Consider the following 13597-nt stretch of genomic DNA (forward strand, 5'->3'; position numbering starts at 1 on the left):
CACTTGTCTGCTGTGTGACCTTGGGTAAGTCACCTAATTTCTCTGGGCCTCACTTTCCCTCATTGGCAAAATGGAGATTCAGTACCTGTTCTCCCTTCTATTCAGATTGCGAGCTGCATGTGGGACCTGATTATCTCGTAATCTGCCCCAGCACTAAGTACGATGCCTGGCAAGTAGTAAGAGCTTAACGGATACTGCGATTAGTACTTTTTATTATCATTATCAGCCTGTCATGCACCCTATTTGTCAGCCTTTTGATTTAGCAAACTTATTAAACTCCCTCTCTGATCCGATCAGTGCCCTCCCAACTCCTCCGCTAGACCCCCCTCCCTTTTTCTCACCTCCCGTAAACTTCTTGCTGCTTCCCCGAGTGAGAATTTGTTGAAAACTATCAGATTCAGAGCAGTGGTCACCTCCTCCACACTGCCATCTCAGAACTTCTGTGCCCACTCAGTTCTGAGGATTGCCCGTGCCACTTTTGTACGTATTGATTTGCAAAAACAATTCTGTATTATCCGTCTTTCCAGACTCCTCTTCTTCTTCTAATTTATTTGGCATCTCTCTCCCCTGGAGAAGCAGAAGGGCCGAGTGGGTAGAGCATGCGCCCGGGAGTCAGAAGGATCTGGGTTTTAATCCCGGCTCTGCAACTTGTCTGCCGGGCGACCTTGGGAAAGTGATTTAACTTCTGTGGGCCTCAGTTACCTCATCTGTAAAATGGAGATTAAGATTGTGAGTCCCATGTGCGACAGGGACTGTGTCCAATTTGAGTGGCTAGTAGATACGATGTGCTTAAGAAATACCATAAAAAAAGGTTCTGAGGTCCTTGATCGAAAGGATCATTCTCTACAAGTAGTAATGGTACTTAGTGAGCACCCCGGGGTATATTAATTGCTGTTATTAGATTAGAACCCATGACCTTCTGACCCCCAGGTCCGCTCTCTATCCACTTACACCATGGAAAGAAACCACAAGGGAAAGTTCCACATGGCTTAGAGAGAGAGATTAGAAGAATGGGGTATATTAGGGTCATCGTCGTCTTACGCTGTCGAGACCGTTTTGCCGTCGAGGGGAAAGCCGTCTAAATTATCTGGTTAATTTGCTGAGGATTTCAGCTCTCCCCTTTGGCTTCCCTTGAGCTGTGCCTCAGTTTTCCCATCTCTTCAAAAGGGAGAACTATCTAAATTTCTCACTTTCTCCTACCGAGGCAGCATGACCGATCTGTGTCCAACCCCAGCGCTTAGAAAAGGGCTTGGCACATAGTAAGCGCTTAACAAGTAACACCTCTGGGAATCCGAAGGAGCCGGGCTTTAGTCCTGGCTTTGCTTCTGGCCTGTTGCTCGGAGGTGGAGATGGAGGAGAGGATTTATGAGGGAAGATGAGGATTATTCAACATATTGAGCTTGAGATTCTATTTATTTGCCATCGTTTTTATGAGATGTTCTTCCCCTTGACTCTATTTATTGCCGTTGTTCTTGTCTGCCTGTCTCCCCGATTAGACCGTAAGCCCTTGCCGACTTGTACATTCCAAGCGCTTAGTACAGTGCTCTGCACATAGTGAGCGCTCAATAAATACTATTGAATGAAGGAGATGCCGGCAGAAGAAGCATATGGAGACGTTATCTTTTTAATGGGGATGATAGGCCTGCCTCTGTCGACCGTGAGCTCCTTGTGGGGAGAAATCTCATCCACCAAATACTTTCCGTACATCCACCAAGTACATATTGTACTTTCTGAAGCACTTGGTACAGCGGTCTGCACAAAATAAGTGCTCAATAAATACCATTTACTGATTGATCACCTCTCCATACCTCTTAGATTGCGGTCCCTTTTGGAGGCAGGAACTGTATCTGCTTTAATTATTGCCATCTGAGCACAGTGCTTGGCACAGAATAATGATAATAATAACTAGAGTGTTTGTTAAGCATTGACTGTGTGCCAAGCACTGTACTAAGCGCTGGGGAGGATCCAAGCAGATGGGGTTGGACGCAGTCCCTGTCCCACCTGGAGCTCACAGTCTTCATCCCCATTTTAGAGATGGGGTAACTGTGGCACAGAGAAGTGAAGTGACTTGCCCAGAGGTCACATATCAGACAAGGGCGGAGTCGGAATTAGAACCCGTGACCTTCTGACTCCCAGGACTGTGCTCTGTCCACTAGGCCATTACTGGATTATTGTTGGGGAGAGAAAGGAGGGTCAGAGTATGAAGTACTTGACATAGGCTTCCAGAGTGGTCAAATTCCAGATTTCAAGCATAGCCTTTACAGCTACTCAATTGATTCATTTATTCAGTAGTATTTATTGAGCGCTTACTATGTGCAGAGCACTGTACTAAGCGCTTGGAATGTACAAATCGGTAACAGAGAGAGTCCCTGCCCTTTGACGGGCTTACAGTCTAAGGCGGGACAACCCGGAGAGCCTTTGACCGCCTGGGTCTTGCCTCCAGAAGCCCCCAGTCTTAGGATTCCTTCTTTCATTCACTCAATTGTATTTAGTGAGCGCTTACCGTGTGCAGAGCACTTTTGTGTGTCTTCCTTCCCGGTTTCTCAACAACTCTTCCTCCTCACACGCGGCTCTTTCCCGCCCAATCAAGCAATCATATTTATTAAGCGCTTACTGTGTGCAGAGCACCGTACTAAGCGCTTGGGAGAGTACAATATGACAGATTCGGTAGACGCACTCCCTGCCCAAGATGAGTTTTCGGTCTAGAGGGGCAGACAAACGTTAATATAAATAAATCACGGATACGTGCCTCAGTGCCGTGGGCTGAGAGAGCGGTGAATAAAGGGTGCAAATCCAAGTTCAAGGGCGACGTAGAAGGGAGTGGGAGAAGAGGAAACGAGGGCCTAGTCAGGGAAGGCCTCTGGGAGGAGATGGGCCTTGGATAAAACTTTGAAAGCGGGGACGGTGATCGTCCGTCTGATTCGAAGCGGGATGGCGTTCCGGGCCAGAGTCAGGCCGTGGGAGAGAGGGTTGTAGATCTACAATTAATTATACCCAAGTGCTGTGGGTGGACAGGCATAAATATTTAAATGCTAGGAATGGTTATGGTTGGAACTGACCAAAATAATAATAATTATTATTATTCACCCCCATTTTACAGATCAGGGAACTGAGGTCCAGAGACGTGAAGTGACTGGCCCAAAGTCGCCCAGCCGATAAGAGCTGTGAGCCCGTCATTGGGCAGGGGTGGTCTCTATCTGTTGCCGAATTCCAAGCGCTTAGTAATAACAATAATAATAATGTTGGTATTTGTTAAGCGCTTACTATGTGCAGAGCACTGTTCTAAGCGCTGGGGTAGACCTAGGGGAATCAGGTTGTCCCACGTGAGGCTCACAGTCTTAATCCCCATTTTACAGAGGAGGGAACCGAGGCCCGGAGAGGTGAAGTGACTTGCCCACAATCCCACAGCTGACAAGTGGTGGAGCGGGGATTTGAACCCACGACTTCTGACTCCCGACCCCGTGTTCTTTCCACTGAGCCATGGTGCTTCAAGCATGGCAGAGTACAGTGCTCGGCACCTAGGAAGCGCTCAATAAGTCTATTGAATAATAATAATGATGTTGGTATTTGTTATGCGCCTACTATGTGCCGAGCACTGTTCTAAGCGCTGGGGTAGACACAGGGGAATCAGGTCGTCCCCCGTGGGGCTCACAGTCTTCATCCCCATTTTCCAGATGAGGTCACTGAGGCCCAGAGAAGTGAAGTGACTTGCCCACCGTCCCACAGCTGACAAGTGGCAGAGGTGGGATTAGAACCCGTGACCTCTGACTCCCCAGCCCGGGCTCCTTCCACTGAGCCACACTGCTTCATGAAGGACGGTCTCTGCTGCCCATTTGTCCGTTTCAAGCGCTTAGTACAGTGCTCCGCACCTAGTAAGCGTGGCTCAGTGGAAAGAGTCCGGGCTGGGTTCAAATCCCGGCTCTGCCACTTGTCGGCTGGGTGACTGTGGGCAAGTCACTTCACTTGTCTGGGCCTCAGTGACCTCATCTGGAAAATGGGGATGAAGACTGGGAGCCGCACGTCAAATCCCGGCTCTGCCACTTGTCGGCTGGGTGACTGTGGGCAAGTCACTTCACTTGCCTGGGCCTCAGTGACCTCATCCGGAAAATGGGGATGAAGACTGGGAGCCTCACGGGGGACGACCTGAAGCCCTGTATCTCCCCCAGCGCTTAGAACAGTGTTCTGCACAGGGTGAGCAATTAAGAAGTACCAACATCATCATTAAGCGCTCAATAAATACGATTGAATGAAGGGGGTGACACGTACAGGCCTCCCCCTGGCAGAGCCGTTGGGCGGGGCTGGGGCAGCCTCCTGGCCGTTCAATGCGTCCCAATAAAGTTTTGTGGGCGGGGCGAAGGCTGCTCGCTGGGGGGGTGGTTTAAATAAAGTTTTACCGTTGCTTTAAAAAAAAAGAGCGCCCTCCGCACATCTCGCGAGAAGTGGGGGGGGGCCCTGCCCTGGCGACGCTCTCCGTTCGGGTAAGCGAAGGGAGGAAGGAGGGTGAGCCGGCGGGCGGGTTCTCGCGAGAAGAGCGGCGCCGATCTCGCGAGACTTGGGGTCCCTCCCCCCCCCCTCCCCGGTTCACTTTCCTCCCCTCCCCCCCCCCCATTGCCAAGTGCCGTTTCGGTTTAGCCCCAGCGTGGGGGGCAGTGTGGCGGCCGTCGAGCGGGACGGGAGGCGACACAAAGCGTGGGGGAGAGGGCCCCGCCGCCGGGAAGCCCGCCGGGCCTGCAGCGGGACACCACCGGGCTACTACCAGGACACCACCGGGCTACCACCGGGACACCCCCGGGCTAAGGACCGGCTCCCGCCCCCCCCCCCCCGCTCCCCCCCTCCCCCCCCGGGCCCACCACGTTGGGCAGAGAGGAGGCCTCGGGGGGCCGGGCCGGTCCCCCCCTCCCTCCCCGCCCCCCCGGCCTCATGTAGGAGGGGGGTCGAGGTGGAGGGAGGGCGCAGGGGGTGCGGCCCGCCCCCGGGCCGCGGGGAGTGAAGGCCCGGGGGAGGCGTGGCCGGGGCCCGGAGGAAGGTGGGGTGCCCCGGGCCGGCGCCCCCCACCCCGGAGGCCAGGGCGGAGGGGATGCCCAACCCGGAGAGACGTGGGGGCAAGAAGGATGGGGGCGCGGGGGCCCCGCCGGCGTCGTCGGAGGGCAGCGGCTCCAACAGCAGAGAGCGGCACCGGCCTCCCGCCAAGCACAAGAGGCACAGGTCGAAGCACTCGAGGGACCAGGCCGCCCCCGAGGCCACCCCCCTGAGCGCCATGGTCAAGCCCCTGGTGGAGTACGACGACATCAGCTCCGACTCCGACACCTTCTCCGACGACGCCGTCGCCGCCAGGCCCGAGCGGCGGGAGGACGCCGCCGTCGCCGCCGACCGCCGCGGGGGCCCCGACCGGGCCGACCGGCCCCACCGCCACCGCCACCACCAGCACAAGAGGGGCCGGGACCCGCCCAGGACCAGGCAGGCGGAGAAGGAGAAGCGGGCGGAGAAGAACCGGGAGGCCGCGGCCCGGGCGGCGGCCAAGGAGCGGCCGGCGGGCGGCTCCAGGCGGTCCAACGAGGAGAACGACGAGCACGGCAAGGGCCCGCCGGCCAAGGGCGGCGGGGCCAAGGAGGCCAGGGCGGCCAGACTCCACAAGGAGAAGGCCCGCAAGGAGCGGGAGGTCAAGGCCGGGCACAGGGACCGCGGCGGCAAGGGGCACCGCAAGAGGGAGGCCCCCAAGAGCTACAAGGCGGCGGCGGGCGACAGCCCCCGCCGGAAGTCGCGGAGCCCCCACCGGAGGTGGTCGGCCAGCCCCAAGCCGGACGACAGCCCCTCGGGGGCCTCCTACGGCCAGGACTACGACCTCAGCCCGCCGCGTTCTCACACCTCCAGCAACTACGACTCCTACAAGAAGAGCCCCGGGGGCTCCTCGCGGAGGCAGTCCCTGAGCCCGCCCTACAAGGAGCCCGCGGCCTACCAGTCCAACGCCCGCTCGCCCAGCCCCTACGGCCGGCGGCAGAGGTCGGTGAGCCCCTACAACCGCCGGCGCTCGTCCAGCTACGAGAGGGGCAGCGGCTCCTACGGCGGGAGGTCGCCCAGCCCCTACGGCCGCCGGCGGTCCAGCAGTCCTTTCGCCAACAAGCGGTCCTTGAGCCGGAGTCCCCTTCCCAGGTAGGCCGCCTCTCCGGAGAGGCCCCCCGCGGGCGGCGGCTCGGGGCCTGACCCGGGGCGAGGGGGACGGTCCTTTCCCTCGCCTCCGGGCCCGGAGCGGGCGGGGCGGGTTAGCCGGGGGACCCCCGCCCACCGCGCGGGTGAAAGGCGAGGTGCCCGCGTGGCCCGTCCCCCCGCCCTTCGGCCGGTCGAATTCCCCGAGCGCCGACCGTGTGCGAAGCACTCTGCTCTTCCCGCCCGATCGGGGTGGGGCCTAGGTGTGAAAACTTCTCGCCTCTAGAGGGGACGGGTCCGGAAGGATGACCTCATCAGGAGGGAAACCTCAACCGCCACCCACCTTCCCGACTTCTCCCAATCCGGGAGGAGAACCGGGAGGCCCCGGGCCAGTCGGCTTCCAGGGAGCTCCCCAAGCTGCGGTCAGCCAGGGAGGGGGAGTCGGGTCGGTCGGTCGTCTCTACTGAGCGCTTGGGAGAGTTCGGTGTAGGAGACCCCTCCCCGGCCCACGAGGAGCCTACGGTCTAGAGGCTCGGTCCCCTGGCCCCTTTCCGTTCAGACGCCGGGCCTGGGTTTTAACTCGCGCCGCTCTGGACGAAACGTTCCTTCGGCCGTACCTTCCCGATCTCTCCTCAGAGAGCCCGACCCTCTCCATTTTGAACTTCAAAGCGGATCCTATTTCGGCAGCTTCCGATAAAGATCGAGGTTGCGTGGGGCTTTTTTTGCCCCCAGAGAAACTTTTTGATTTTCCTCCTCGCCGGCGCGGCCGCCGGCTTTCAGAGCAACCCCGATTTTCTCCCTCAGCCGAGTGGCCTGGGACGGTGCTTCTCTTTCCGCGAGGGCCCCTCCCGCCGCCTCCGTCCGTGAAAACTTTCCAGCCCCACGTGGTGGTCCCGAGCCCCTTCTTTAGTTTAGCATTCGTTCTGCCAAAGGGCGAATGAGGGAAGCACATTGTTTGCTTTAGATAGCTGTTGGGTCTTTCTAGGATAAAGGGACCGTTTCCTGTGAAAAGTCTGCTCCATCCGGGTGAGCGGCTTCAGTTTTCGGTTCCGACTTAGAGCCGCCCCGCTCCCCCCTCTCTCTCCGGAGGGCCTGGAAGCTTCAAACGGGGAGCGGGAAGGAAGGGGGCGTGGGACGGCCCCCCGGAGGAGCCCTCGGAGAGACGGAAACGGGCCGCTTTTCGGCTCGCCCGCGTCACCTTCCGAGGCGGTCTCCGTGGGCCCCCCCACCCCGGCCGATCCCTTCGGGAAATCGGAAGCGGCGTTTGCCCGCGGCGAGGTCCTCCGAGGGGAAGGCCCGGAATCGATGCCGGGCGGGATTCCCCGGGTCTGTTAAGCGCTCGCCCCGTGCAGCCGGGGCTCAGTGGATGGAGCACGGGAGTCAGAGGGCCCGGGTGCCGGTCCGGGCTCCGTGGCAAGCGTGACCTTGGGGAAGTCCCTTCGCGGTACCTGGCTCGTCGTAAGCGCTTTACAAGTCCCGTAATTAGTAGTAGTAGTCTCCGTGCCTCAGTTCCCTCATCCGCAAAACGGGGATTCGGTACTTGTGCTCCCTCCTACCGAGAGTGTCAGCCCCATGTGGAACCTGGTTAACTTGTGTCTACCCCGGTGCTTAGCCCGAGTTCGTCGTGTTTGGCACAGAGTAGGCACTTAAATACCACAGTTATGATTGCTATCAGTATTACGCTCCGGGGTCGATACGGGTAATCCCATTGCTAATTCCGGTCCCTCGTGGGCCTCCCAGCCTAGGAGGGAGGGAGACCTGGAATTGCACCCCCATTTTACAGATGGGGAAACCAAAGCCCAGAGAAGTCCAGCCACTCGCCCCGGTCACTCGGCCGGCAAGTGGCGGGGCCGGGATCAGAACCCAGGTCCCCCGACGCCCGGGCTCTTTCCACTAGGCCACGCCGCTTCCTTGTTCCTTATTCCTCGTACCCACCTCAGCCCTCCGAGGACCCCTCCCTCTTCCTTTTTCGGGGTAGGCCTGTAGGTACTTGTGCCAGCCGGTCATTCAGCGGGAGCAGGAGAAGTCTCCTGGTCCTTTTCAAACTCCTGGGCGGGCTTTGCATATCAATGCTCTCTATCCCCAGGATGTGAGCAAGGAAGAGCCTGGAGTTAGCCCCGGAAACCCGGCCCCTCTGCTGGACTCGCTGCTCCGGCCTGGCCTCACCCCGGGCGAGGTGGGGCGGGGGTCACTGAAACCCAGAGTTTTTCTTCCTCCCGACTTCCCCTCAGAAGTCGGGCGGGAGCAAGCGTTGAGGAAATAGGCGCTGTGCCCCCAGGATTTGGCCGGGAGGGTGAATCGCGGGGTGCTTTTCCATACCGAGTTAGGGGAAAGGCTCCGACGGGAATTTTCTGAGAATTTCACTCGCCTCCCCCCACTCCCAACCAGGGGTAAGGGAGAGTCGTGGAATCTGGAAGTTCGGTGGTCAAACCACACGGCAAAGACGGGCCAACGGTAACTACTTCATGCTGGGCTTGTTAGGAAAGCGGTATCCCTTCCTAGGCTCCGTTCCTTGCTTTTTCCTTCTTCCGACCTACCTCCCTACCCGTACTCACCGTCACCCTGCCTTCTAAAAGCTCCCGGCTCCTGAGCGAACCCGAGTGAGGAGAGAATGGAAGGGGAGGGGGCTGGCTGGCTCAGACCCCACCAGTCCTCCGTGCGGGGGCAGGGGAGCTTCAGCGGGTTTTCTTTCTTTTTTCTTTAACGGGTGTGCATTTACCGGACACCAAATGGGCTGTTTTCGTGCGGGCGCACGTGTCCGGTTCCCCCTTCCCCACCCTGTCCCCCTCGCTCCGATGGAAAAGCCCCACAACTCGGAGAAGAGAGAATCGCCAGGTTCCTTCCTGTGGCCCTCAAACCTCCCTTTCTCCGCATCTCCGTGTCCTCTGGATTCTTCCTCGGGAGGCCCCCAGTCAAATCCCCGTAGAGGCAGAAAATGCTGTGTTCAACATGACAATGCAGTGATGCTTCCAAATGCAGCCTGCCCCTAAACGGGTCCCCTTCGGGAAGCGATTCCCCATTCCCCTTCCGAGCTGAGGGAAGCGCGGAGGCCGTTCCCCCGGGAGGGCAAAGCTCCTGCACTCTCCGTGAATGGGGTCATAGTAGTAGGGAAGCAGATTGGTGTAGTGGCTAGATACCATCATCATCATTATTACTATTACCGTTATTAAAGAGCACGGGCCTGAGAGTCAGAGGGTCGTGGGTTCTAATCCCGGCTCCGCCACTCGTCTGCTGTGTCTTCTCGAGCGAGTCCCTTCTCTTCTCTGGGCCTCGGTCACCTCATCTGTCAAATGGGGATTGAGACTGTGAGCCCCACGTGGGACGGGGACTGTGTCCAACCCCATTTGCTTGTATCCACCCCATCGCTTAGTACAGGGTCTGGCACATAGCGAGCGCTTAATAAATGCCATAATTGCTGTTATTATGGAGGGGGGTGGGTGAGAGCCTGGGAGTCCGGGGGAAACCCTCACCCGGAAACCCCCCTAACTTCGGCCCAGGGGCCGACCCTCAAGGACCTCCAGTTCTCCCGCCCCCCCCCCCCCCCCCCCCCCCCCCCGAGAACAGAAATCTCCTTCGCCCTCTGAAGGGTTGTGCGGGTTTGGCCGCTTCGGGGACCAGTGAGTGAGAGTCAGTCGTACTTATTGAGCGCCTACTGTGTGCAGAGCACTGTACTGAGCGCTTGGGAGAGTTCAGTATAACAATAAGCAGGCCCATTCCCTGACCGCAACGAGCTTGCAGTCTAGAGGGGAGTGAGCGGGCAGGCAGGGGGTCAGGAGAGGTTTGGCGGGAGCTTCGGCTTCATTTAGATACAGTTGGCAGAAGGAAGAGCGTCGGGCTCTTCCGAAGACTCACGTTCATCAAGCCGAGCCTTCCCCGGCCGGTACGGCGGTTCTCCTCCCCGCCGCCGGCAGCGGACGGTCTTAAAGCGGAGGCTGCTTTTAACCTTTAACCTTGGGACGCAAGCGTGCCCAAAGACTGAATCCAGGCAGTGATCCCCGGGACCCCCGGGGGCAGGCTGGACCCCTTTCCTTCCCCGGAAAGGGCGCTGAGGGCTGAAGGAAAAGTAAAGTAGCAACGGCCTGGAATGGGGAGCGGGCCGTCCTGGGCTGCGGGGTGGATTTGCGGCTTTTCCCACCGGGAAGAGTTCAGGTCAGTCGGTGCACTGGGGGCAGCTGGGATTGGCCGGAGAATCGCTCTTAGGTTTCCTGATTTCCCTTGCTTTCATCGTCTGCGTTTCCCTCAGCTTCATTTGCAAAGTTTGAACTAGTTGAAAGCCTGGGACTAATTGCTTCCTCCCCCAGAGCTTCGGTGGGGTGGAGTGGAAAGAGCACACGCTTCGGTCACCAACCTGCTATGCTTGGGCAGGTCACTTTCATTAGTAGTAGTATTATTTAGTGCTTACAATGTGCCACACGCTATTCTGAGAGCTGGGGTAGGTACAAGGTAATTAGGTTGGATACGGTCCCTGTCCCGCATGGGGCCCCCAAGCTAAGTAGGAGGAAGAACAGGTATTTAATCCCCATTTTACAATTGAAGAAAGTGAGGCGCAGGGAAGTTTAAAGCGACTTGCCCGAGGTCACCCAGCAAGCAGTTGGCAGAATAGCTTCAGAACCAGGCCCGTGTTCTTTCTAATAATCATAATTAATAATGATATTTAAGTGCTTACTGTGTGCCAAGCACTGTCCTAAGCGCTGGGGTAGATACAGGATAATCAGGTTGGTCACCCATGAGGCTCGCACTCGTAATCCCCATTCACCCATGAGGCTCGCACTCGTAATCCCCATCTTACAGATGAGGTAACTGGGGCACGGTGAAGTGACTTGCCGAAGGTCACACGGCAGACAGACGGAGCTGGGATTAGAACCCACGACCTCCGACTCCCGTGCCCTTGCCAGTCGGCCAGACAGCTTCACTTAAACCCCAGTTTCCTGCTCAGTAAGACGGGAAGCCTGAAACCCACCTCTTCCTGCCTGACAGGAAAGCTGGGAGGGTGAGACTCCTGAAAAAGGTCTTGGCCCCGGGGGAGGAAAGCACTCCATTAATTCACGGTGGTTGTCCTGATCGTTCTCCATGGGGGGTGGGCGGGTGGGGACCAGGTGGGCAGACTATCGTCTAGCCAACCGACCTGGGGACCCGTGGGAGAGTCAGTCTGCGTTTCTTGGAGAAGAGTCCCCAGGGAGAGAAGCGAAGCCTGCTTCGTGTCGAGACGCCGGTCCGGCGTTCGGGAGCGCTGGGAACCGCGGGTCGGAATCTCTACCGGGATGTCGGCAGCGCTCCTCTCGGGAAGGCGGCCGCCGTCCGGCCTCTGACGTCGGGCTGCCGGAGGCCGGGCCCCACCGTGGAGGAGCGCGGCCTTCCCGGGCGCCGGGGAACGTTCGGGTCGGGGGGGCGGCCCGGCCCGGCGCGGAGGGGTCCTCTCTAACCGGCCTCTCCTCTCGCTCCTCAGGAAATCGGCCAAGTCCCGAAGCAGGAGCCCCGTGTATTCCCGGCACTCGTCGTCCCACGGCAAGAAGAAGAGGTCGGGCTCGCGCAGTCGGCATTCCAGCATCTCCCCCGCCAGGCTGCCGCTCAACTCCAGCCTGGGAGCCGAGCTCAGCCGGAAGAAGAAGGAGCGGGCCGCGGCGGCCGCGGCGGCCAAGGTGGACGGGAAGGAGGCCAAGGGCTCGCCCGTGTGCCCGCCGAGAAAGGACAACAGCTCGGCCGAGGCCCGGGACGCCGGACCGGAGTCGAAGAAGCCGCCCGGCGGCGGCAGGCCCGAGAGGCCCCCGCCCGACCCGGACCCGGGGACCCTGCCCCCGCCCGACGCGGAGGCCAAGGCCGCGGGGGAGCCGGGAAAGGCCAGGGCGGACGAGCCCCCCGAGAAGAAGCACCTCGCTCCTTCCAAAGACCCCAAGGCCCCGGGAACAAAAGACTCTAAGCCCGCAGCGGCAAAGGAGGAGGTCGTGACGCCGAAGGAGGCGGAGACGACGGAGAAGGAGAGCCCCCTCCCGGCCCCCTCCATCACCTCTCCACCCCCGCCCCTGCCGGTCGCCGCCCCGCCCTCTCAGACGCCCCCCTTGCCGCCTCTGCCCCCGTTGCCCGCGGGGCCGCACCAGCCGCCCCTGCCCCCTTCCCAGCCCGCCCCGAGCCAGGTCCCCGTTTCCGCCTCCTCGGCGTTGCCCGCTCCTCCTCTTAGTCACCCGAGGACGTCCGTCCTATCCTCTCAGGCAAACTCTCAGCTCCCCGCACAGGTCTCTCTCAAGACGCAGGTGTCCGTGCCGCCGGCCGCCATCCCCCACCTGAAGACTTCGACGCTTCCTCCGCTGCCGCTCCCCCCGTTGCTGCTTGGGGAGGATGACATGGACAGGTAAGGCCCCGACCTCCCTCTCGACTCGTCCCCCGCCGACTGAGGAGGAGAGGCCCGTAGGCCTCCGCCCCTGATTCTTCCAGAGGCACGTGGGGGGGGCGGGTCGCCGAGGTCCGGGCTCCGCCCGTCGTGGCCTCGCCACCGGGCACGGCGGCCGCCGCACTCTTCAGCCGCTTGGTATGCCCCTGAGGCCGGACTCGGGCGGTCTGTGGGCGGAGGCGGACTGGCTACGGGGAAAGCCAGCGGAGAGCGGATGGGCAGACTGGCCACCGAGGACGACGGGAGAGGGGGTGACTTCTTGGTGGCGAGACCGGCGTCGGTCTTGGGAAGCGCGGGGGTTCCAGAGCGCGGCACTGGTCTGATGGAGGTTGTCGGGGAAGCGGGGCAGCCCGGTCAGTTAAGTGGGGTTTACTGAGCGCTCACTGCCTGCGGGGCACTGTACTGAGCAGGTGGTCGATGCGATCCCCGCGCAGGAGGTCTCCGTCGAGCCCTCACGGGGCGCGCTGTTGGCTAGATCGTGGGGAGGGTCCACTGGCCTTGCGGTCACGCGGGACCGCGACTTTGCCCGCCCGGGCCGGCCGACGCATTTGTCCACGGTGGCGCCCGCGATGGAAACGCTCTGGTGCCTGTTGCTTCCCGGGGCCGGTTTGGCCCTTCCGATCGTTCCCCGAGCCCGTTTTGCATGTTGCTCCCTCTTGCCCTTCGGAGTCCACGCCGGCCCCGGGCCAGCAAGAGGGAGCGTGGCCGCTTGCTGTCGTCTGCCCAGAAAGATGGGTTCGGTTCTTCGTTTTCCCCAGCGGGTCGGACCGCCCCAGAGCGGAAGGGCCGCTTTGCGACGACGCGCATCTCCCCGGGCACCCGCTTTTGATTCTGGCGGCCCCCAGTTGCGGGTGGCGGGGAAGAGCCAGGCCGGAAAATCCCGGCTGCTTGCAAGACGAGGGATCCATCTCTAAAGGAGGGAGTTCCGCCGCAGGTGATAAGGGAGAAACTCTCGAGGGCCGGGCAGCGGGGTCCCGAACCCCCTCTCCCTAGGGCCAGGTGACCGTGACCCCACTCTGGGGAGAAGAGGGAAAGGAGGCCACTGACGGCCAACCAGTCTTACGAGAG

General features: G+C 60.1%; 1 protein-coding gene across 1 annotated transcript in view; it reads left to right on the forward strand.

Moving 5' to 3' along the window:
• The first annotated feature begins 4952 nt into the window (after nucleotides 1–4952).
• The window catches only part of CDK12 (cyclin dependent kinase 12), a 36150-nt gene continuing 27505 nt past the window's right edge, over nucleotides 4953–13597 (forward strand). Inside the window, exons 1-2 of the mRNA XM_029075281.2 lie at nucleotides 4953–6150; nucleotides 11591–12490. Coding sequence (XP_028931114.1) covers nucleotides 5078–6150; nucleotides 11591–12490 — 1973 coding nt within the window. The 5' untranslated portion in view covers nucleotides 4953–5077. The remainder of the gene's footprint in view (nucleotides 6151–11590; nucleotides 12491–13597) is intronic.

Source organism: Ornithorhynchus anatinus, chromosome 11, assembly GCF_004115215.2.
Source record: "Ornithorhynchus anatinus isolate Pmale09 chromosome 11, mOrnAna1.pri.v4, whole genome shotgun sequence".
NCBI classification, from domain to species: domain Eukaryota; kingdom Metazoa; phylum Chordata; class Mammalia; order Monotremata; family Ornithorhynchidae; genus Ornithorhynchus; species Ornithorhynchus anatinus.